The sequence below is a fragment of the Gobius niger genome (genome assembly GCF_951799975.1).
Source record: "Gobius niger genome assembly, chromosome: 16".
NCBI lineage: Eukaryota > Metazoa > Chordata > Actinopteri > Gobiiformes > Gobiidae > Gobius > Gobius niger.
Window position 1 is genome coordinate 31,159,285 of NC_136867.1, and position 26,433 is coordinate 31,185,717.

The window sequence follows — 26,433 nt, forward strand, 5'->3', positions numbered from 1 at the left end:
TACTACTATAGTACTACTATAGTACTATACTACTACTATAGTACTATAGAGCTGAGGGAGAGCGGGCCGGGGTTACTACGGCGACTGAGGAGGACGGCGGTGTACGACCTCACGCCAGGTACTCCTATACTACTACTATACTCCTATACTACTACTATAGTACTATACTACTACTATACTCCTATACTACTACTATACTACTACTATACTACTACTATAGTACTGAGGGAGAGCGGGCCAGGGTTACTACGGCGACTGAGGAGGACGGCGGTCTACGACCTCACGCCAGGTACTCCTATACTACTACTATAGTACTATACTACTCCTATACTACTACTATAGTACTATACTACTCCTATACTACTACTATAGTACTACTATAGTACTGAGGGAGAGCGGGCCGGGGTTACTACGGCGCCTGAGGAGGACGGCGGTGTACGACCTCACGCCAGGTACTCCTATACTACTACTATACTCCTATACTACTACTATAGTACTATACTACTACTATACTCCTATACTACTACTATACTACTACTATACTACTACTATAGTACTGAGGGAGAGCGGGCCAGGGTTACTACGGCGACTGAGGAGGACGGCGGTCTACGACCTCACGCCAGGTACTCCTATACTACTACTATAGTACTATAGTACTATACTACTACTATAGTACTACTATAGTAGTAGTATAGTACTATAGTAGTAGTATAGTACTATAGATACAGACGCATCTCGTCATACAAGGGGGCGTGGCTTCGCCGAGGGGGAAAATAGAATCTTTAGAGAAACACAATTTTCCCTCTTTTTTGACATTTTCTGGTGGAATATGAACTTATTTATCACATAAATAAAGTCCAGTGTAAATCAGGTCCATATGGATATTTTCTCACAGCAGATTGTTCAGTAGAAGTGAAAAAACGGCAGTTGTAGCTCGCGCGAGCTAACCGTTAGCATTAGCCCGATGCTAACATGTAGCATCAAGTTAACATTCTCTGTTATTCATGTATTTATGGGCTGTTGAACCACTTTGCTCCTCCCCATGTCTTTGTGTCTTTATTTAGTAGAAACTATATTCATAATTCAGCGTTTGTTACAGTGGTTTTTGAATAATTAGAGAAAATATAATTTTTTTCAAAATTGTTTTCCCCCTTAGCTGTTTTAAAAAATGACCATATATGGTCGATTCCAGAGATGCCGTCTGTGTCTATAGTACTATAGTGGGCCGGGGTTCCTGAGGAGCCTGCCTGGAGCACCCTCAGTCCCAGATGCCTTCAGGACAGAAGCTCCTGGAGCTCATGGCGTCTGACCCGTGTCTGACCCGTGTCTGTCCAGGGGAGAAGCTGCAGATCCTGAACGCTCTGGTCGGGAAACTTCTGACTTTGGGCCTGAGTCGGGACCTGATCGAGGACTGTCTGGACGAGCAGAAGTCGGCCAAGAAAGAACTGAGAGAGATACGAGCGGAACAGCACCAGCGGGAGAGGGAGGAGGCGGCTTACAGGTGAGAGGTCACTGAGAGGTCACTGAGAGGTCACTGAGAGGTCACTGAGAGGTCACTGAGAGGTCACTGAGAGGTCACTGAGAGGTCACTGAGAGGTCACTGAGAGGTCACTGAGACACAGAAAAGTGACACACGTGACCTCGTCTTGACCCTGTGGCCTAAACCGCGCTGTAATGAAAGTCCTGTCCGTGTCCAGGGTCCGTCTGAGGAGAGAGGAGCGACTGAAGGAGCAGGAGCTGAAGATGAAGGAGCGAGAGGACAAGCTGCGAGAGCAGGAGAACATCAGGTACAGGTTCAGGTTCTTTCACGTCCTCCTAACCCGACCCCGACACTAAAGTCTCCCCTTTGTCCACAGTGTGAACGGAACGGCCCCAGAACCTCCTGCAGACCAGAGGAAACCCCCACACACAGGTACGAGGAGGGTTTAGACCGAGCTTATGAAGTGTTCCTCACGGCGCTGTGTTTGATCCTGCAGATGTTCCCAAGGGTCCAGACTCCAGACCTCCAGCCCTGAGCCCAGAGGAGCTTCAGAAGGAGCAGGAGAAGGTAGGTCCTCACATGTGTCAGTGCAGTGAGGAGGGAGTTAAAGGAGCTGCATGTTTCCTTTAGCACCTCCTTCAGCAGAGGAACCATCAGCCCATTAGGAGCTGAGAACAATCCCACAATCCACTCTGCTCCTCAGGTTCAGGACCTCCTGCTGCGCCTCCACAGCGCCTCCTCCTGCACGGCGCTGCAGCCTCTGGGCAGAGATCGCTGGTTCCGTAAATACTGGCTGCTTCCGTCTCAGGCCGCGCTCTTCGTGGAGGAGGACACTTTCGGACTCGCCGCTGACATGACCCGACCTCAGGGGGGCGCCGCCGAGCACCGACACCCCCTCTGTAACGGGGGCTCTCGGGAGGAGGAGAACGGAGACAGGTGAGGACAGGAGGAGAACACCAGCTCTTTATCGACATGCTGACTGTAGCAAAGAGAGTCTAACCCACAGCCGCCTCTGTCCCAGCTCCGCCTCCAGCCCCGCCTCCAGCCCCGCCCCGCACAGCCCTGACCCCGCCCCTCACAGCGCCCCCCGCTGGTGGTTCTTCTCCTCGGTGGAACAGCTGGAGCAGCTCCTGCAGAGTCTGAACACTCGGGGGAACCGAGAGAACGGCCTGAAGGAGGCGCTGTGTCAGGAGCGAGAGCGAATCACCGCGGCTCTACAGGAGTGTGAGGAGGAGGCGTACAGACACACGGGTAAGAGGAGGACAGGGGAGAGTTCTGTTTCCTGTTGTGTTAAAGTCTTAAAGGAACAGGCCAGCGTTTCTCCACACTGAGATATGTTCTTACCTAAGCTGTGACGAGTTCTTTAGGACCTGTCTGATCTTCAGTCACGTAAACACAGCACAGACGGCGTTAGCATTTAGCCTCTCCCTCTCTCCTCTATAGTGTTAGCATTTAGCCTCTCCCTCTCTCCTCTATAGCGTTAGCATTTAGCCTCTCCCTCTCTCCTCTATAGCGTTAGCATTTAGCCTCTCCCTCTCTCCTCTATAGCGTTAGCATTTAGCCTCTCCCTCTCTCCTCTATAGCTCCAAAACAGGTCAAGATAGAAGCTACCAAGCTCTTCCACGTTTTCCCTATTTAAATATGGTTACGTGAAGTGTTCCACTACAAAGTATAATTACACACAATTAAACAATGTGGATTTTCTAAGCGGATAAAAGGGGGAACTATATTGTAAGGCGTAATAATACCAGGAGTAGTTTGAAATCCGCACAGTAAAGTGAAGATTACTGCGCGGATTTCGAAATACTCCTGGTATTATTACGCCTTGCAATATAGTTCCCCCTTTTATCCGCTTAGAAAATCCACATTGTTTAAAGGGGGGGTATTATGCAAAATCGACTTTTTCAAGCTTTACATCATGTTATTAGGTCATTCCCTCATTAAAAACATGGCTGAAGTGTTGCCTTGGCACATTCACGTATTTTCGAGTAATCTGTAGAAACTCTGATGGCGGCCATTTTAGGGATAAAACGCCTGATTCCTTCAGGAAACGCCCTCGACCTCCAGGGTACGCCTCCGACCTTTCCTCACCAGCCGAGTAACCAACCACTGCTCCTCAGCAGAACCCCCTCCCCGCAGTGTCTAGCCCTAAGATGTAAACAGAGTCATCATGGAGGATTAGCTTCATGTGTTGTGAACCGGAGCCACAGCAGACTTTTACAAAGACACACATCAGTGTTTCTGTTACCGAAACACCCAGGATTCAAGAACGCTTATTTCAGTGTCTGGTTCTGCGCTGGGCCTTGATGATGCACAGAGCCTCCGGAGAAAGCTAATGCTAAGCTAAACCTCGAGTCATCACGTGAAAACGAGAAATATGCACACATAAAGTCAATAAAACCACCACACACATAAAGAACCGTTTAACAATGATCACACACGGAGCCTGGCTTGTTGATTTGGAAGTTTATTGCTCACATTTCATCTACAATGGGTCATAGCCGAGTGGCTTTCTCCCGGAGCTAACAAGCTAGCCACGACAAGCTAACGGGAAAATTCACTGAATACAAGCAGCATATTATGCATTGAAAACGTCACTAAAACAGGCAACTGCTTGAAGCAGCCTTTATGATGATGACACACGGAGCCTGGCTTGTTGATTTCGTAGTTTATTGTTCACATTTCATCTACAGTGAGTCGTAGCCGAGTGGTTTCTCCCGGAGCTAAGGCACTATTAGCCGCGACAAGCTAACAACCTTCACCTTCACAACATTCATTGAAAACAGGCAGCATATTATGCACAAATAACGTCAATAAAGCAGCAACTACTTGAAGCAGCCTTTACGATGATCACACAATGAGCCTGGCTTTACACATGTGTGGTTTATTACAGACTTTTCATCAACAATGAGCTGTAGTCGATTATAACAAGCTAACGGGTAACCTCGAAAAACCACTGTCCACCTGCACAGATAATGTCCGTCTTTTGAATGGTATGGGCTCCTGCAGATCCTGGTGTCGTCCATGGGGGTATAGTTAGAGATCCATAGGGCATGGCAGATGCAAAGAGAAGCCTCCAAACAGCAGTTATTTTTCAGGCAAGAGCCCCTTCCAAGCGTCCGGTGTGGAAGGTTCGTCTCCAAATAATATCCTGTGTGGCCATTGTTCACAAAGTGATAAACAGTAGCGAAGTGTTGTGATGCCACAGACAGCGTGTGGAGGGGGCGTGTCTAAAGGCTCAGAGGTTCTTAAAGAGACAGAGGCCTATTTCAAGCCATTTGCTACGGCCATTTTGAAAGAGCAATTTTATACAAGGCAGTTATTCTAATTTACTGCATTGACAGACCAACAGAAGGTTTGTCATCATTGTAGTGAGATATAGACTGGTGCTGTGGGGCTGGAAAAAGCAGAACACCCCCTCTTTAATTGTGTGTAATTATACTTTGTAGTGGAACACTTCACGTAACCATATTTTAATAGGGAAAACGTGGAAGAGCTTGGTAGCTTCTATCTTGACCTGTTTTGGAGCTATAGAGGAGAGAGGGAGAGGCTAAATGCTAACGCCGTCTGCGCTGTGTTTACGTGACTGAAGATCAGACAGGTCCTAAAGAACTCGTCACAGCTCAGGTAAGAACATATCTCAGTATGGAAAAACGCTGGCCTGTTCCTTTAAATCAGAAAGCTTTCGATTAGACTGACTCCTCCCGTCTGACTCGTCCCTGCCTGTGTTTCCAGAGGAGCAGCGTTTCCCAGAATGCACTGCGGCCGAGTCGGTGATGGAGGGCAGACTCAGAGATCTGCTGCTGGACATCGAGGACCGGGTTCACCAGGGCACGCTCGGGTATCTGAAGGTCAGCGGCGACACGAGGAAACACTCTCTCACCTGCTGTACTTCAGTGTCTCTCATTGACCTCTGACCCCCACACCGGAGGTCCTCGTGTTCAGCCTGAAGGCCACAGAGGAGAGCGATGGAACTCACTTTCTGAAGCTTTGTTGATGTTCAAACTGAGGAGGGAGTGAATGTAACTCATAAAGTAACTTGTAATCCAACTTAGTTACGGTTACTTAGTGCAGTAAAGGAGGAATCAGGAATCTGGAACCGTCGAAGTATTCACCTATTACTGGGTTTCAGGTTCGAGGATGTAGGGACGCAGCGATACCGGTATCGGGCCGATACCACATGCTTGTACTCATTAATGAGGTCCCGATACCGCCGGATGTGTGTCCGGCTCTTAAAGCTCCACTGAGGAGAGAAAACAACAACAAACTGGAGGATAGTTTAGTGTAAATCCTTCCACATAGAGCTGACTTTATTACAGACGAGGGAGTTTCACAAATATTAATTGTTTTTTGTAGTTTTTGTAGTTTCTCGCACATCTGTGAACCCGGAAGTAGATCTGTGACGTCGCCACTTTTTTATTATTATTATTATTATTATTATTTATTTATTTTAGTTTGTTTATTTAGAAAAAACAGGGACAGTGCACAATAAACATGCACCTCAAAGGGAGAAATGCTGTACCAGGTTATAGATGAAGTGCTAATTTCCACCCATAGTCCCTGGGCTGATATAAAATACAGAACATTTGTGCTTATCAGCTCTGTTGGCAGCTAACTCCACTGACGAGCGACTGCAGAAGAAAAAGCAGAGTTTCCAAACGCTGTCTTTGGTTTCGGGATCCTGCTTTGGCCTCGCACTGTAGATCTAGTGGTTGGAGCCAGGGCCGGACTGAAAACCAGCCCTGGACTCTGGTCAGCCGGGCCCAAATTAGCGTAAATGTGACACTTCCACAAATACACATGTGAACCTCTGACCCCCCGCCTTAACCCAGAGCAGTTTCTCCAGTTCGGCTTTGCCCAAATCTAAAAGCTTCTTGACTGGAGAGCAACACTGTGAGGACTCATTTGAAAGCTCAAATCTAGAAAAGTGATGGTAACTTTTAGTCATGTTGCCGCTGCATTTTTGTCATGTTTTTCTTGCTTTTTCGTCACTTTTTTGTCACTTTTTTGTTGTGTTTTCGTCTCTTGTTTTTTGGGGGTTTTTCATGTTGTTTTTTCATCGCTTTTTTCATCGCTTTGTCATCACGTTTTCGTCACATTTTGTTGCTTTTCCAGCACATTTTTGTTTTTGGATGCTTTTCTTTTAACCCCTTAACTCCCACCTGAACCGAGCACATTTTCTCCAGTTTGGCTTTACCCCAATCCAAAAGCTTCTGGGAAAAAGCTGTGAAAATAGGAACAAAAAAGTGACGAAAAAGTGGCAAAAATGTCACAAAAATGACAAAAAAATTACAAAAATTTGACCAAAAATGACAAAAAAAATGAGTTGCAAAAATGAGTTGAACACCCAACAAAAACATGATGGAAAAAAAATCTGACGACGTGAGGAAAAAGATCCTCTTGGTTCAGGCGGGAGTTAAGAGGTTAAGCTTTTAGATTTGGGTAAAGCTCGGTTACGCCCGGGGGTAAGGGTCAGGTAAAGTGAGAGGCCAGACCGGTGGCCCTAGAGCCAGTGGCCCTTCTGTGCTCTTCCAGAATGGACACATGGCCAGTCCGCCCCTGGTTGGAGCTGTTGTTTCAGAGCCCAGAGAGATGAACTCTTTTAGTGGAGGAGCAGCGGCGTCATGGGGGATCTTATACATCAAACACAGACTTTTCAAAGCTGAGAAATGTGTGTTTCACGAGGATATGAGTGATGGAATCGTCTGCCTTTCTTATCATGAATCTTTAGAGAACTTTTATATCATGACTCAAGTGGCCTGAGGGCAGATTTACAGGCCTGTGACCAACTTGTCATACACTAAAGAAAATGTGGAACAATCATTGCATTTAGGTCGGCTTAAACGTATTCACTGCTTTACACTTTCACAAGTCGTAGCTAAAAGAACATGTGTGAATTACAAACCTCATTAGTATCAGTCACTGGGTCCATGATCTCTCTGTACAAGATCCAACATTCCCTCAAAAACAAAACCATTTTACATCTATATGATATCATAGGCCTTTAGAACGCTGTGATGTGACCGGAAACCCAGCCATAACTCTGTTTCTGGCAGAGCCGTGGGAAGATAGTTTAGTTAGGGGGCGCTGAGGGACAAAATCCTGTTTATTAACCTCTTAACTCCCGCCTGAACCGAGAGCATTTTCTCCAGTTCAGCTTTACCCAAATCCTGTCGGCCAGTTCAACACCTCATTTGAAAGACCTACAAAACTAAATGGATCTTTTTCCTCACGTCAGATTTTTTTTTATCACTTTTTTTGTCGGGCAGTCGTCTCATTTTTGTCACATTTTCGTGACTTTTTTGTCACTTTTTCGTCAAATTATTCACATTTTTTATGTCAAATTCTTATCATTTTTTCGTCCATTTTTTCTTAATTTTTCGTAAAAATTTTCTCACTTTTTTTGTCAATTTTTTTTTTTCATTTTTGTAATTTTTTTTGTCACTTTTTCATCAATGTTTTCTCACTTTTTTCACATTTTCATCCTTGTTTTCGTCTGTTTTGTTGCTATTTTCACACCTTTTTTCCAGAAGCTTTTGGATTGGGGTAAAGCTGGAGAAAATGTGCTCGGTTCAGGTGGGAGTTAAGGGGTTAATATTGCCTGCAGTTCACAAACTATCCACTAGGGGGGGGCTGCAGCGCCCTCAGCACCCTGCGTTCCCACGGCCTTGGTTTCTAGTCACATGCCATAGATTTTACATTCTTACCTAAAGGACAGAGATGGGCTCGTAAAGATGGGGTCTCCAGGCCCTCAATGGGAGTCCCACAAGGCAGTGTTCTGGGCCCCCTGCTGTTCCTCATGTGTATAAATGATCTCCCCTCTCTGTTTTTTATATTTGCGTTTATTGATGGGGGTGTCGGGGTGACCTGTGGGCCTGGGCGTGTGAGTGACGTCCCTGACTCACGCTGTGTGCAGGACGTGGAGCGGCAGGAGTGGAGGGCGGCGCTGGAGTCGGGGGATTACCAGGCTTTGATGGACAGCTGTGAGGACCAGTCGGAGACGCTGTGGGACGGGTGAGTGTCTTCAGTGTCTTCAGTGTTTCTTTCCTCCAGGACTGACCCTGACTCTCCTCCCCTCTCCTCCCCAGCCCCGAGGCCTCCTCCCTGGGCAGCAGCAGCGTCAGGGCCCTGGCCTCCGCTCTGGCTCAGATCGAGCGCGGGATCGAGAGGCGTTTCCTCAAACCTCCTCTGGGTAAGACACTCAGCGGAGGAGACACTGGACACAAGACACTTACAGGGACAGAGACAGACTTTACCTTTACCCGTCCACACTCACCCCCCCGGTTCACCCGCAGGAGACAAGGAGGCAAAGAGGGACAGGTCCAAGAGGAGGGACAGGTCCAAGAGGAGGGACAGGTCCAAGAGGAGGGACAGGTCCAAGAGGAGGGACAGGTCCAAGAGGAGATCCAGGAGAGACGAGGAGAAAGAGAGAGACGGTGAGACGGTGCAGACCAGGGACATGATCAGGGACACGATCAGGGAGACACTCAGGGACATGATCAGGGAGACATGATCAGGGACACGATCAGGGACATGATCAGGGAGACACTCAGGGACATGATCAGGGAGACACTCAGGGACACGATCAGAGAGACACTCAGGGACAAGATCAGGGAGACACTTAGGGACACGATCAGGGAGACACTCAGGGACACGATCAGGGAGACACTCAGGGACATGATCAGGGAGACACTCAGGGACACGATCAGGGAGACACTCAGGGACATGATCAGGGAGACACTCAGGGACACGATCAGGGAGACACTCAGGGACATGATCAGGGAGACACTCAGGGACACGATCAGGGAGACACTCAGGGACATGATCAGGGAGACACTCAGGGACATGATCAGGGAGACACTCAGGGACACGATCAGGGAGACACTCAGGGACACGATCAGGGAGACACTCAGGGACACGATCAGGGAGACACTCAGGGACACGATCAGGGAGACACTCAGGGACACGATCAGGGACAAGATCAGGGAGACACTCAGGGACACGATCAGGGAGACACTCAGGGACACGATCAGGGAGACACTCGGGGACACGATCAGGGAGACACTCAGGGACACGATCAGGGAGACACTCGGGGACACGATCAGGGAGACACTCGGGGACACGATCAGGGAGACACTCAGGGACACGATCAGGGAGACACTCGGGGACACGATCAGGGAGACACTCGGGGACACGATCAGGGAGACACTCAGGGACACGATCAGGGAGACACTCAGGGACACGATCAGGGACAAGATCAGGGAGACACTCAGGGACACGATCAGGGACATGATCAGGGAGACACTCAGGGACATGATCAGGGAGACACTCAGGGACAAGATCAGGGAGACACTCAGGGACATGATCAGGGAGACACTCAGGGACACGATCAGGGAGACACTCGGGGACACGATCAGGGAGACACTCAGGGACACGATCAGGGAGACACTCAGGGACATGATCAGGGAGACACTCAGGGACACGATCAGGGAGACACTCAGGGACACGATCAGGGAGACACTCAGGGACACGATCAGGGACAAGATCAGGGAGACACTCAGGGACATGATCAGGGAGACACTCGGGGACACGATCAGGGAGACACTCGGGGACACGATCAGGGAGACACTCAGGGACACGATCAGGGAGACACTCAGGGACACGATCAGGGAGACACTCAGGGACACGATCAGGGAGACACTCAGGGACACGATCAGGGAGACACTCAGGGACACGATCAGGGAGACACTCGGGGACACGATCAGGGAGACACTCGGGGACACGATCAGGGAGACACTCAGGGACACGATCAGGGAGACACTCGGGGACACGATCAGGGAGACACTCAGGGACACGATCAGGGAGACACTCAGGGACACGATCAGGGACAAGATCAGGGAGACACTCAGGGACATGATCAGGGAGACACTCAGGGACATGATCAGGGAGACACTCAGGGACAAGATCAGGGAGACACTCAGGGACACGATCAGGGACAAGATCAGGGAGACACTCAGGGACACGATCAGGGACAAGATCAGGGAGACACTCAGGGACACGATCAGGGACATGATCAGGGAGACACTCAGGGACATGATCAGGGAGACACTCAGGGACATGATCAGGGAGACACTCAGGGACAAGATCAGGGAGACACTCAGGGACACGATCAGGGACAAGATCAGGGAGACACTCAGGGACACGATCAGGGACATGATCAGGGAGACACTCAGGGACATGATCAGGGAGACACTCAGGGACATGATCAGGGAGACACTCAGGGACATGATCAGGGACATGATCAGGGAGACACTCAGGGACATGATCAGGGAGACACTCAGGGACATGATCAGGGAGACACTCAGGGACATGATCAGGGACATGATCAGGGAGACACTCAGGGACATGATCAGGGAGACACTCAGGGACAAGATCAGGGAGACACTCAGGGACACGATCAGGGAGACACTCAGGGACAAGATCAGGGAGACACTCAGGGACACGATCAGGGAGACAAGATCAGGGAGACACTCAGGGACATGATCAGGGAGACACTCAGGGACATGATCAGGGAGACACTCAGGGAGACGATCAGGGAGACACTCAGGGACAAGATCAGGGAGACACTCAGGGAGACGATCAGGGACATGATCAGGGAGACACTCAGGGAGACGATCAGGGAGACACTCAGGGACAAGATCAGGGACATGATCAGGGAGACACTCAGGGACACGATCAGGGAGACACTCAGGGACATGATCAGGGAGACACTCAGGGACATGATCAGGGAGACACTCAGGGACATGATCAGGGAGACACTCAGGGACATGATCAGGGAGACACTCAGGGACACGATCAGGGAGACACTCAGGGACATGATCAGGGAGACACTCAGGGACATGATCAGGGAGACACTCAGGGACATGATCAGGGAGACACTCAGGGACAAGATCAGGGAGACACTCAGGGACATGATCAGGGGGACACTCAGGGACATGATCAGGGAGACACTCAGGGACAAGATCAGGGAGACACTCAGGGACACGATCAGGGAGACACTCAGGGACACGATCAGGGAGACACTCAGGGAGACACTCAGGGACACGATCAGGGAGACACTCAGGGACAAGATCAGGGAGACACTCAGGGACACGATCAGGGAGACACTCAGGGACATGATCAGGGAGACACTCAGGGACATGATCAGGGAGACACTCAGGGACAAGATCAGGGAGACACTCAGGGAGACACTCAGGGAGACACTCAGGGAGACACTCAGGGAGACACTCAGGGAGACACTCAGGGACATGATCAGGGAGACACTCAGGGACATGATCAGGGAGACACTCAGGGAGACACTCAGGGACATGATCAGGGAGACACTCAGGGACATGATCAGGGAGACACTCAGGGACAAGATCAGGGAGACACTCAGGGACAAGATCAGGGAGACACTCAGGGACATGATCAGGGAGACACTCAGGGACACGATCAGGGAGACACTTGGAGACTCCTACTTCATGAAGCTTCTCCTCATGAACGAAGCTCAGAGCTGCTCCTTTGGCAGAATCTAAATCTTTCAGACTGTTATTGTAGTTTGGTGGATTTTAGTCTCCAGCACGAAAGGCTGTGACTGAGACACTTCCTTTGTGGCTAAAGACGGGAGAAACATCCACAGGCACAAAGAGAAGCCGGACGTTCATGATTCCTCTGTTTCAGACGGAAGCGACGGCCGCGGAGGGAAAACGGTGCTGGAGCGATGGAGGGAGTCTCTGAGCGGCTGCTCCAGTCTGTCACAGGTACCAACACTGATATATATAACCATACGGGCGGCCATTTTGGAACAGGTCGCGTGGGAATGTTCAGAATTGTGGGAATGAGAAACCCTGAAGTTTGAAGTTTGAGGATGAAATGTGTCCCTCAGGTGTTCGTGCACCTCTCGTCCCTGGAGCGCAGCATCCTGTGGGCTCGCTCGGTGCTGAACGCTCGCTGTCGGATCTGCCGCCGCAAAGGAGACGGCGACAACATGTTACTGTGCGACGGCTGCGACCGCGGCCACCACACGCACTGTCTCCGCCCCAAACTCAAGGTAACGCCCCCTAAACGCGGTCCACACGCACTGTCTCCGCCCCAAACTCAAGGTAACGCCCCCTAAACGCGGTCCACACGCACTGTCTCCGCCCCAAACTCAAGGTAACGCCCCCTAAACGCGGTCCACACGCACTGTCTCCGCCCCAAACTCAAGGTAACGCCCCCTAACGAGGTCCACACGCACTGTCTCCGCCCCAAACTCAAGGTAACGCCCCCTAAACGCGGTCCACACGCACTGTCTCCGCCCCAAACTCAAGGTAACGCCCCCTAACGAGGTCCACACGCACTGTCTCCGCCCCAAACTCAAGGTAACGCCCCCCCAACGAGGTCCACACGCACTGTCTCCGCCCCAAACTCAAGGTAACGCCCCCCTAACGAGGCCCACACGCACTGTCTCCGCCCCAAACTGAAGGTAACGCCCCCTAACGAGGCCCACACGCACTGTCTCCGCCCCCCAACGAGCTCCACACGCACTGTCTCCGCCCCAAACTCAAGGTAACGCCCCCCTAACGAGGTCCACACGCACTGTCTCCGCCCCAAACTCAAGGTAACGCCCCCCAACGAGGTCCACACGCACTGTCTCCGCCCCAAACTCAAGGTAACGCCCCCCAACGAGGTCCACACGCACTGTCTCCGCCCCAAACTCAAGGTAACGCCCCCCAACGAGGTCCACACGCACTGTCTCCGCCCCAAACTCAAGGTAACGCCCCCAACGAGGCCCACATGCACTGTCTCCGCCCCAAACTCAAGGTAACGCCCCCCAACGAGGCCCACATGCACTGTCTCCGCCCCAAACTCAAGGTAACGCCCCCCAACGAGGCCCACATGCACTGTCTCCGCCCCAAACTCAAGGTAACGCCCCCTAACGAGGTCCACACGCACTGTCTCCGCCCCAAACTGAAGGTAACGCCCCCCTAACGCGGTCCACACGCACTGTCTCCGCCCCAAACTCAAGGTAACGCCCCCTAACGAGGTCCACACGCACTGTCTCCGCCCCCCAACGAGCTCCACACGCACTGTCTCCGCCCCAAACTCAAGGTAACGCCCCCCTAACGAGGTCCACACGCACTGTCTCCGCCCCAAACTCAAGGTAACGCCCCCCAACGAGGTCCACACGCACTGTCTCCGCCCCAAACTCAAGGTAACGCCCCCAACGAGGCCCACATGCACTGTCTCCGCCCCAAACTCAAGGTAACGCCCCCCAACGAGGTCCACATGCACTGTCTCCGCCCCAAACTCAAGGTAACGCCCCCCAACGAGGCCCACATGCACTGTCTCCGCCCCAAACTCAAGGTAACGCCCCCTAACGAGGTCCACACGCACTGTCTCCGCCCCAAACTGAAGGTAACGCCCCCCTAACGCGGTCCACACGCACTGTCTCCGCCCCAAACTCAAGGTAACGCCCCCTAACGAGGTCCACACGCACTGTCTCCGCCCCAAACTGAAGGTAACGCCCCCCTAACGCGGTCCACACGCACTGTCTCCGCCCCAAACTCAAGGTAACGCCCCCTAACGAGGCCCACACGCACTGTCTCCACCCCAAACTGAAGGTAACGCCCCCTAACGAGCTCCACACACACTGTCTCCGCCCCAAACTCAAGGTAACGCCCCCTAACGCGGTCCACACGCACTGTCTCCGCCCCAAACTGAAGGTAACGCCCCCTAACGAGGTCCACACGCACTGTCTCCGCCCCAAACTGAAGGTAACGCCCCCTGAGGTCCACACGCACTGTCTCCGCCCCAAACTGAAGGTAACGCCCCCTAACGAGGTCCACACGCACTGTCTCCGCCCCAAACTGAAGGTAACGCCCCCTGAGGTCCACACGCACTGTCTCCGCCCCAAACTGAAGGTAACGCCCCCAACGAGGCCCACACGCACTGTCTCCGCCCCAAACTCAAGGTAACGCCCCCAACGAGGCCCACATGCACTGTCTCCGCCCCAAACTCAAGGTAACGCCCCCCAACGAGGCCCACATGCACTGTCTCCGCCCCAAACTCAAGGTAACGCCCCCCAACGAGGCCCACATGCACTGTCTCCGCCCCAAACTCAAGGTAACGCCCCCTAACGAGGTCCACACGCACTGTCTCCGCCCCAAACTGAAGGTAACGCCCCCCTAACGCGGTCCACACGCACTGTCTCCGCCCCAAACTGAAGGTAACGCCCCCTAACGAGGCCCACACGCACTGTCTCCACCCCAAACTGAAGGTAACGCCCCCCAACGAGCACCACACGCACTGTCTCCGCCCCCCAACGAGGTCCACACGCCCCAAACTGAAGGTAACGCCCCCCAACGAGGTCCACACGCACTGTCTCCGCCCCAAACTCAAGGTAACGCCCCCTAACGAGGCCCACACGCACTGTCTCCGCCCCCCAACGAGGTCCACACGCCCCAAACTGAAGGTAACGCCCCCCCAACGAGGTCCACACGCACTGTCTCCGCCCCCCAACGAGGTCCACACGCACTGTCTCCGCCCCAAACTCAAGGTAACGCCCCCAACGAGGCCCACACGCACTGTCTCCGCCCCAAACTCAAGGTAACGCCCCCAACGAGGCCCACACGCACTGTCTCCGCCCCAAACTCAAGGTAACGCCCCCAACGAGGCCCACACGCACTGTCTCCGCCCCAAACTGAAGGTAACGCCCCCCAACGAGGCCCACACGCACTGTCTCCGCCCCAAACTCAAGGTAACGCCCCCAACGAGGCCCACACGCACTGTCTCCGCCCCAAACTCAAGGTAACGCCCCCAACGAGGTCCACACGCACTGTCTCCGCCCCAAACTCAAGGTAACGCCCCCAACGAGGTCCACACGCACTGTCTCCGCCCCAAACTCAAGGTAACGCCCCCCAACGAGCTCCACACGCACTGTCTCCGCCCCAAACTCAAGGTAACGCCCCCTAAACGCGGTCCACACGCACTGTCTCCGCCCCAAACTCAAGGTAACGCCCCCAACGAGGCCCACACACACTGTCTCCGCCCCAAACTGAAGGTAACGCCCCCCAATGAGGTCCACACGTCTCACGCCTGTGACTGGCCGGTGTAAATGGCGTCCCAGCCTCCCAGCCCCCCCCCCGCGCTGACGTTTGTGCGTTTGTTTCAGTCCATCCCGGCCGGAGACTGGTTCTGCCCGGACTGTAAACCCAAACAGAGGTCCAGCCGAATCCCGTCCAGATCCCGCTCCTCCGTGGACGAGGAGGAGGAGGACACGGACCAGACAGTGGACACCGACGAGGAGCAGAGCGAGGAGGAGTCTGAGGAGGAGGCCCCGCCCCCCAGGTGAGGCCACTCCTTCCCCTTTAAACCGTATTTAAGAGTTCACCTTTAAACTGTAATAAAATCAAACGTTTGTTTTGCAGCAAGAAGAGTTCAGCCCCGCCTCCAAAGGGAAAGAACCAATCGGCATCGTCCAGGAGCCAACAGGCCACGCCCAAAAACAGCGGGTCGGCAACGAAGACGGCCCCCAGGTCAGTCCCCGGGTCCAGTTCATCGTTACAGTTAACTTACTGTCTTAGTTAGCATCAGAGGTCCCTATGCTAAAGTGGCTATGATAGTTAGCACCAGAGGTCCCTATGCTGAAGTGGCTATGATAGTTAGCATCAGAGGTCCCTATGCTAAAGTGGCTATGATAGTTAGCATCAGAGGTCCCTATGCTGAAGTGGCTATGATAGTTAGCATCAGAGGTCCCTATGCTAAAGTGGCTATGATAGTTAGCATCAGAGGTCTCTATGCTAAGGTGGCTATGATAGTTAGCATCAGAGGTCCCTATGCTGAAGTGGCTATGATAGTTAGCATCAGAGGTCCCTATGCTGAAGTGGCTATGATAGTTAGCATCAGAGGTCTCTATGCTAAAGTGGCTATGATAGTTAGCATCAGAGGTCTCTATGCTAAAGTGGCTATGATAGTTAGCACCAGAGGTCTCTATGCTAAAGTGGCTATGATAGTTAGCATCAGAGGTCCCTATGCTAAAGTGCCTATGATAGTTAGCATCAGAGGTCCCTATGCTAAAGTGGCTATGATAGTTAGCATCAGAGGTCTCTATGCTAAGGTGGCTATGATAGTTAGCATCAGAGGTCCCTATGCTGAAGTGGCTATGATAGTTAGCATCAGAGGTCCCTATGCTGAAGTGGCTATGATAGTTAGCATCAGAGGTCTCTATGCTAAAGTGGCTATGATAGTTAGCATCAGAGGTCTCTATGCTAAAGTGGCTATGATAGTTAGCATCAGAGGTCTCTATGCTAAAGTGGCTATGATAGTTAGCATCAGAGGTCTCTATGCTAAAGTGGCTATGATAGTTAGCATCAGAGGTCTCTATGCTAAAGTGGCTATGATAGTTAGCACCAGAGGTCTCTATGCTAAAGAGGCTATGATAGTTAGCATCAGAGGTCACTATGCTAAAGTGGCTATGATAGTTAGCATCAGAGGTCCCTATGCTAAAGTGGCTATGATAGTTAGCATCAGAGGTCTCTATGCTAAGGTGGCTATGATAGTTAGCATCAGAGGTCCCTATGCTAAAGTGGCTATGATAGTTAGCATCAGAGGTCTCTATGCTAAAGTGGCTATGATAGTTAGCATCAGAGGTCTCTATGCTAAAGTGGCTATGATAGTTAGCACCAGAGGTCTCTATGCTAAAGTGGCTATGATAGTTAGCACCAGAGGTCTCTATGCTAAAGTGGCTATGATAGTTAGCATCAGAGGTCCCTATGCTAAAGTGGCTATGATAGTTAGCATCAGAGGTCCCTATGCTGAAGTGGCTATGATAGTTAGCATCAGAGGTCCCTATGCTGAAGTGGCTATGATAGTTAGCATCAGAGGTCCCTATGCTAAAGTGGCTATGATAGTTAGCATCAGAGGTCCCTATGCTGAAGTGGCTATGATAGTTAGCATCAGAGGTCCCTATGCTAAAGTGGCTATGATAGTTAGCATCAGAGGTCTCTATGCTAAGGTGGCTATGATAGTTAGCATCAGAGGTCCCTATGCTGAAGTGGCTATGATAGTTAGCATCAGAGGTCCCTATGCTGAAGTGGCTATGATAGTTAGCATCAGAGGTCTCTATGCTAAAGTGGCTATGATAGTTAGCATCAGAGGTCTCTATGCTAAAGTGGCTATGATAGTTAGCATCAGAGGTCTCTATGCTAAGGTGGCTATGATAGTTAGCATCAGAGGTCCCTATGCTGAAGTGGCTATGATAGTTAGCATCAGAGGTCTCTATGCTAAAGTGGCTATGATAGTTAGCACCAGAGGTCTCTATGCTAAAGTGGCTATGATAGTTAGCATCAGAGGTCCCTATGCTAAAGTGGCCATGATAGTTAGCATCAAAGGTCTCTATGCTAAAGTGGCTATGATAGTTAGCACCAGAGGTCTCTATGCTAAAGTGGCTATGATAGTTAGCATCAGAGGTCCCTATGCTAAAGTGGCTATGATAGTTAGCACCAGAGGTCTCTATGCTAAAGTGGCTATGATAGTTAGCATCAGAGGTCCCTATGCTAAAGTGGCTATGATAGTTAGCACCAGAGGTCTCTATGCTAAAGTGGCTATGATAGTTAGCATCAGAGGTCCCTATGCTAAAGTGGCTATGATAGTTAGCATCAGAGGTCCCTATGCTAAAGTGGCTATGATAGTTAGCATCAGAGGTCTCTATGCTAAAGTGGCTATGATAGTTAGCACCAGAGGTCTCTATGCTAAAGTGGCTATGATAGTTAGCATCAGAGGTCCCTATGCTAAAGTGGCTATGATAGTTAGCACCAGAGGTCTCTATGCTAAAGTGGCTATGATAGTTAGCATCAGAGGTCCCTATGCTAAAGTGGCTATGATAGTTAGCATCAGAGGTCCCTATGCTAAAGTGGCTATGATAGTTAGCACCAGAGGTCTCTATGCTAAAGTGGCTATGATAGTTAGCATCAGAGGTCCCTATGCTAAAGTGGCTATGATAGTTAGCATCAGAGGTCCCTATGCTAAAGTGGCTATGATAGTTAGCATCAGAGGTCCCTATGCTAAAGTGGCTATGATAGTTAGCACCAGAGGTCTCTATGCTAAAGTGGCTATGATAGTTAGCATCAGCGGTCCCTATGCTAAAGTGGCTATGATAGTTAGCATCAGAGGTCCCTATGCTAAAGAGGCTATGATAGTTAGCATCAGAGGTCCCTATGCTAAAGTGGCTATGATAGTTGGCATCAGAGGTCTCTATGCTAAAGTGGCTATGATAGTTAGCATCAGAGGTCCCTATGCTAAAGTGGCCATGATAGTTAGCATCAGAGGACCCTATGCTAAAGTGGCTATGATAGTTAGCACCAGAGGTCACTATGCTAAAGTGGCTATGATAGTTAGCATCAGAGGTCCCTATGCTAAAGTGGCCATGATAGTTAGCATCAGAGGTCCCTATGCTAAAGTGGCTATGATAGTTAGCATCAGAGGTCCCTATGCTAAAGTGGCTATGATAGTTAGCACCAGAGGTCCCTATGCTAAAGTGGCTATGATAGTTAGCACCAGAGGTCCCTATGCTAAAGTGGCTATGATAGTTAGCATCAGAGGTCCCTATGCTAAAGTGGCCATGATAGTTAGCATCAGAGGTCCCTATGCTAAAGTGGCTATGATAGTTAGCACCAGAGGTCCCTATGCTAAAGTGGCTATGATAGTTAGCACCAGAGGTCCCTATGCTAAAGTGGCTATGATAGTTAGCATTGAGGCTTTAACTGACAGCCCAATTCTGAGGCTTCTTGACATGGCGGACTCTGACGCACATCCGGTTTGGTGTAAAACCTCTCACCAATTTACTGGTTTCGGGGCCTTAGATTTGGGTTAAGTCGAACTGGAGAAAATCTGCTAATAATATTTTAAAATGTTCCCGTGAGTCGGGCCTGAGATGTGATGGTGTAACTGAGTCCTGTCATCAATAATGTCACGCCCTCGACTCCACTCACTCATGACGCTGTCTCTGCAGGTCATCAGGTAAAAAGACGTCTCCGCCCACAGCCAAGGCTCCGCCCACAACCAAAGCTCCGCCCAGACCGGGCAGCCGCAGCAGCGCACGCCGGAGCGTCGAGACCAACGGCAAAGCCACGCCCAAAACAACACCCAAGACCACGCCCAAAACCACACCCAAGACCAGCCCCCAGTCAGGCCCCGCCCCCTCCAAACCGCCACGCCCCGTGCTCCCCTCAGGCCCCGCCCCCTCTGCAGGCAGCAGGAGGTCGTCCGGGAGAAACCAGGGCGTCCATGAACTGTCGGCCTGTGAACATCTGTCTGTGGAGCTGGGACGACACGAGGACAGCTGGCCCTTCGTTAAACTAGTGTCACGCACTCAGGTACGACTATAACTAACTATAACTACAACTAACTACCACACGAGGACAGCTGGCCCTTCGTTAAACTGGTGTCACGCACTCAGGTAAGACTATAACTAACTACAACTACAACTAACTACCACACGAGGACAGCTGGCCCTTCGTTAAACTGGTGTCACGCACTCAGGTACGACTATAACTAACTATAACTACAACTAACTACCACACGAGGACAGCTGGTCCTTCGTTAAACTGGTGTCACGCACTCAGGTAAGACTATAACTAACTATAACTACAACTAACTACCACACGAGGACAGCTGGCCCTTCGTTAAACTGGTGTCACGCACTCAGGTAAGACTATAACTAACTATAACTACAACTAACTACCACACGAGGACAGCTGGCCCTTCGTTAAACTGGTGTCACGCACTCAGGTAAGACTATAACTAACTATAACTACAACTAACCAACACACGAGGACAGCTGGCCCTTCGTTAAACTGGTGTCACGCACTCAGGTACAGCTATAACTAACTATAACTACAACTAACCAACACACGAGGACAGCTGGCCCTTCGTTAAACTAGTGTCACGCACTCAGGTACAGCTATAACTAACTATAACTACAACTAACTACCACACGAGGACAGCTGGCCCTTCGTTAAACTGGTGTCACGCACTCAGGTACGACTATAACTAACTATAACTACAACTAACTACCACACGAGGACAGCTGGCCCTTCGTTAAACTGGTGTCACGCACTCAGGTACAGCTATAACTAACTATAACTACAACTAACTACCACACGAGGACAGCTGGCCCTTCGTTAAACTGGTGTCACGCACTCAGGTACAGCTATAACTAACTATAACTACAACTAACTACCACACGAGGACAGCTGGCCCTTCGTTAAACTGGTGTCACGCACTCAGGTACGACTATAACTAACTATAACTACAACTAACTACCACACGAGGACAGCTGGCCCTTCGTTAAACTGGTGTCACGCACTCAGGTACAGCTATAACTAACTATAACTACAACTAACTACCACACGAGGACAGCTGGCCCTTCGTTAAACTGGTGTCACGCACTCAGGTACAGCTATAACTAACTATAACTACAACTAACTAACACACGAGGACAGCTGGCCCTTCGTTAAACTGGTGTCACGCACTCAGGTACAGCTATAACTAACTATAACTAACTATAACTACAACTAACTAACACACGAGGACAGCTGGCCCTTCGTTAAACTGGTGTCACGCACTCAGGTACAACTATAACTAACTATAACTACAACTAACTAACACACGAGGACAGCTGGCCCTTCGTTAAACTAGTGTCACGCACTCAGGTACGACTATAACTAACTATAACTACAACTAACTACCACACGAGGACAGCTGGCCCTTCGTTAAACTGGTGTCACGCACTCAGGTACAACTATAACTAACTATAACTACAACTAACTACCACACGAGGACAGCTGGCCCTTCGTTAAACTGGTGTCACGCACTCAGGTACAGCTATAACTAACTATAACTACAACTAACTACCACACGAGGACAGCTGGCCCTTCGTTAAACTGGTGTCACGCACTCAGGTACAGCTATAACTAACTATAACTACAACTAACTACCACACGAGGACAGCTGGCCCTTCGTTAAACTGGTGTCACGCACTCAGGTACAGCTATAACTAACTATAACTACAACTAACTACCACACGAGGACAGCTGGCCCTTCGTTAAACTGGTGTCACGCACTCAGGTACAGCTATAACTAACTATAACTACAACTAACTACCACACGAGGACAGCTGGCCCTTCGTTAAACTGGTGTCACGCACTCAGGTACGACTATAACTAACTATAACTATAACTAACTACCACACGAGGACAGCTGGCCCTTCGTTAAACTGGTGTCACGCACTCAGGTACGACTATAACTAACTATAACTACAACTAACTACCACACGAGGACAGCTGGCCCTTCGTTAAACTGGTGTCACGCACTCAGGTACAGCTATAACTAACTATAACTACAACTAACTACCACACGAGGACAGCTGGCCCTTCGTTAAACTGGTGTCACGCACTCAGGTACAGCTATAACTAACTATAACTACAACTAACTACCACACGAGGACAGCTGGTCCTTCGTTAAACTAGTATCACGCACTCAGGTACGACTATAACTAACTATAACTATAACTAACTAACACACGAGGACAGCTGGCCCTTCGTTAAACTAGTATCACGCACTCAGGTACGACTATAACTAACTATAACTACAACTAACTACCACACGAGGACAGCTGGCCCTTCGTTAAACTGGTGTCACGCACTCAGGTACGACTATAACTAACTATAACTACAACTAACTACCACACGAGGACAGCTGGCCCTTCGTTAAACTGGTGTCACGCACTCAGGTACAACTATAACTAACTATAACTACAACTAACTACCACACGAGGACAGCTGGCCCTTCGTTAAACTGGTGCCACGCACTCAGGTACAACTATAACTAACTATAACTACAACTAACTACCACACGAGGACAGCTGGCCCTTCGTTAAACTGGTGTCACGCACTCAGGTACGACTATAACTAACTATAACTACAACTAACTACCACACGAGGACAGCTGGCCCTTCGTTAAACTGGTGTCACGCACTCAGGTACGACTATAACTAACTATAACTACAACTAACTACCACACGAGGACAGCTGGCCCTTCGTTAAACTGGTGTCACGCACTCAGGTACGACTATAACTAACTATAACTACAACTAACTACCACACGAGGACAGCTGGCCCTTCGTTAAACTGGTGTCACGCACTCAGGTACAGCTATAACTAACTATAACTACAACTAACTACCACACGAGGACAGCTGGCCCTTCGTTAAACTGGTGTCACGCACTCAGGTACGACTATAACTAACTATAACTATAACTAACTACCACACGAGGACAGCTGGCCCTTCGTTAAACTGGTGTCACGCACTCAGGTACGACTATAACTAACTATAACTATAACTAACTACCACACGAGGACAGCTGGTCCTTCGTTAAACTGGTGTCACGCACTCAGGTACGACTATAACTAACTATAACTACAACTAACTACCACACGAGGACAGCTGGCCCTTCGTTAAACTGGTGTCACGCACTCAGGTACAGCTATAACTAACTATAACTACAACTAACTACCACACGAGGACAGCTGGCCCTTCGTTAAACTGGTGTCACGCACTCAGGTACGACTATAACTAACTATAACTACAACTAACTACCACACGAGGACAGCTGGCCCTTCGTTAAACTAGTGTCACGCACTCAGGTACGACTATAACTAACTATAACTACAACTAACCAACACACGAGGACAGCTGGCCCTTCGTTAAACTGGTGTCACGCACTCAGGTACGACTATAACTATAACTACAACTAACTAACACACGAGGACAGCTGGCCCTTCGTTAAACTGGTGTCACGCACTCAGGTACAACTAACTAACTATAACTACAACTAACTACCACACGAGGACAGCTGGCCCTTCGTTAAACTGGTGTCACGCACTCAGGTAAGACTATAACTAACTACAACTACAACTAACTACCACACGAGGACAGCTGGCCCTTCGTTAAACTGGTGTCACGCACTCAGGTACGACTATAACTAACTATAACTACAACTAACTACCACACGAGGACAGCTGGTCCTTCGTTAAACTGGTGTCACGCACTCAGGTAAGACTATAACTAACTATAACTACAACTAACTACCACACGAGGACAGCTGGCCCTTCGTTAAACTGGTGTCACGCACTCAGGTAAGACTATAACTAACTATAACTACAACTAACTACCACACGAGGACAGCTGGCCCTTCGTTAAACTGGTGTCACGCACTCAGGTAAGACTATAACTAACTATAACTACAACTAACCAACACACGAGGACAGCTGGCCCTTCGTTAAACTGGTGTCACGCACTCAGGTACAGCTATAACTAACTATAACTACAACTAACCAACACACGAGGACAGCTGGCCCTTCGTTAAACTAGTGTCACGCACTCAGGTACAGCTATAACTAACTATAACTACAACTAACTACCACACGAGGACAGCTGGCCCTTCGTTAAACTGGTGTCACGCACTCAGGTACGACTATAACTAACTATAACTACAACTAACTACCACACGAGGACAGCTGGCCCTTCGTTAAACTGGTGTCACGCACTCAGGTACAGCTATAACTAACTATAACTATAACTAACTACCACACGAGGACAGCTGGCCCTTCGTTAAACTGGTGTCACGCACTCAGGTACAGCTATAACTAACTATAACTACAACTAACTACCACACGAGGACAGCTGGCCCTTCGTTAAACTGGTGTCACGCACTCAGGTACGACTATAACTAACTATAACTACAACTAACTACCACACGAGGACAGCTGGCCCTTCGTTAAACTAGTGTCACGCACTCAGGTACGACTATAACTAACTATAACTATAACTAACTACCACACGAGGACAGCTGGCCCTTCGTTAAACTAGTGTCACGCACTCAGGTACGACTATAACTAACTATAACTACAACTAACTACCACACGAGGACAGCTGGCCCTTCGTTAAACTAGTGTCACGCACTCAGGTACGACTATAACTAACTATAACTACAACTAACTACCACACGAGGACAGCTGGCCCTTCGTTAAACTGGTGTCACGCACTCAGGTACGACTATAACTAACTATAACTACAACTAACTACCACACGAGGACAGCTGGCCCTTCGTTAAACTAGTGTCACGCACTCAGGTACGACTATAACTAACTAACTACAACTAACTACCACACGAGGACAGCTGGCCCTTCGTTAAACTGGTGTCACGCACTCAGGTACGACTATAACTAACTATAACTACAACTAACTACCACACGAGGACAGCTGGCCCTTCGTTAAACTGGTGTCACGCACTCAGGTACGACTATAACTAACTATAACTATAACTAACTACCACACGAGGACAGCTGGCCCTTCGTTAAACTGGTGTCACGCACTCAGGTACAGCTATAACTAACTATAACTATAACTAACTACAGCAGGACAGACACTGTGCGATTTTAGACACGATCTTTCAGTCTCTCCGTGCGTCTGTCGGTCACAGGAGGCTACGAGCCGCGATTAGCCGCGATTAGCCACAATTAACCACGATTAGCCACGATTAGCCACGATTAGCCACGATTAGCCACGATTAGCCGCGATTAGCCACGATTAGCCACGATTAGCCGCGATTAGCCGCGATTAGCCGCGATTAGCCACGATTAGCCGCTCACAGCCGAGGGTATGTTTAAAGCAGTGAAAGCCCCTGAAAGAGGGCGGCTGCCTTAAAGGGTAAACGCCGGTAAAACAAATAAAGGTGAAAGAGGAGTCGGCTCTGGACCTGAGCAGCGAGGTTCCTCATCAGCTCCTCCTCCTCCTCCCGTCTGAGCGTCCGCTCGGTGGAACCGCCCGAGCTCATCCGTCTCTTCTGTTCCAGGTCCCGGATTATTACGACATCATCCAGAAACCCATCGCCCTCAGCACCATCCGGGAGAAGGTCAACAACTGCCAGTACAAGTCTGCAGGTCAGTGTGAGAGAGAGACACGCCCCCTGCTCCAGAGAGACACGCCCCCTGCTCCTGAGAGACACGCCCCCTGCTCCACAGAGACACGCCCCCTGCTCCTCAGAGACACGCCCCCTGCTCCACAGAGACACGCCCCCCGGCCCGTCGCGCTGCTTCTAACCTGGTGTTTGTTTGTGTTACAGCCGACTTCGTGGCCGACGTGGAGCTCATGTTCTCCAACTGTCTGGAATACAACCCTCGCCACAGCAACGAGGCCAAGGCCGGACTCCGACTGCAGCAGTTCTTCCACGCGGAGCTCCACAGCATCGGCCTGAGCGGAGGAGCAGGAGGAGAGCCGGCCGCCAAACGCTCCAGGCACTGACCACGCCCACGGGGAGAACCTTACAACGACCACTAATCAATAAACTTTCCTCCTGAGATCGACTGGACTGGGACCAAAACATGAGCCTCCTCCTGAAGGCCACAAAACATGAGCCTCCTCCTGAAGGCCAGAAAACAAGAGCCTCCTCCTGAAGGCCACAAAACAAGAACCTCCTCCTGAAGGCCAGAAAACAAGAGCCTCCTCCTGAAGGCCACAAAACAAGAACCTCCTCCTGAAGGCCAGAAAACATGAGCCTCCTCCTGAAGGCCAGAAAACATGAGTCTCCTCCTGAAGGCCAGAAAACAAGAGCCTCCTCCTGAAGGCCAGAAAACAAGAGCCTCCTCCTGAAGGCCAGAAAACATGAGCCTCCTCCTGAAGGCCACAAAACAAGAACCTCCTCCTGAAGGCCACAAAACAAGAGCCTCCTCCTGAAGGCCAGACGCTGAGGAGAAACCCCGGCGTTCTTCAGAAACTAAAGGCGCTCCGGTTCCTCCTGCAGCGTCTCTCCTTAAAGATGAGAAAACGAAACCTCTGGATTGAAACTCAGGAAGATCCGTTTGGTTTGGGCGACG

General features: G+C 50.2%; 1 protein-coding gene across 1 annotated transcript in view; it reads left to right on the forward strand.

Annotated features, from left to right (window-relative positions):
• baz1a (bromodomain adjacent to zinc finger domain, 1A) overlaps positions 1-26,080 on the forward strand; it is a 36,870-nt gene extending 10,790 nt beyond the window's left edge. Inside the window, exons 12-27 of the mRNA XM_079573921.1 lie at positions 1,336-1,501; positions 1,698-1,787; positions 1,857-1,912; positions 1,977-2,047; positions 2,184-2,416; positions 2,502-2,731; positions 5,216-5,331; positions 8,397-8,494; positions 8,569-8,672; positions 12,200-12,279; positions 12,405-12,569; positions 15,672-15,847; positions 15,928-16,035; positions 19,509-19,872; positions 25,413-25,500; positions 25,683-26,080. Of these exons, the coding sequence (XP_079430047.1) occupies positions 1,336-1,501; positions 1,698-1,787; positions 1,857-1,912; positions 1,977-2,047; positions 2,184-2,416; positions 2,502-2,731; positions 5,216-5,331; positions 8,397-8,494; positions 8,569-8,672; positions 12,200-12,279; positions 12,405-12,569; positions 15,672-15,847; positions 15,928-16,035; positions 19,509-19,872; positions 25,413-25,500; positions 25,683-25,861 (2,324 nt within the window). The 3' untranslated portion in view covers positions 25,862-26,080. The remainder of the gene's footprint in view (positions 1-1,335; positions 1,502-1,697; positions 1,788-1,856; positions 1,913-1,976; positions 2,048-2,183; positions 2,417-2,501; positions 2,732-5,215; positions 5,332-8,396; positions 8,495-8,568; positions 8,673-12,199; positions 12,280-12,404; positions 12,570-15,671; positions 15,848-15,927; positions 16,036-19,508; positions 19,873-25,412; positions 25,501-25,682) is intronic.
• Positions 26,081-26,433: the final 353 nt, after the last annotated feature.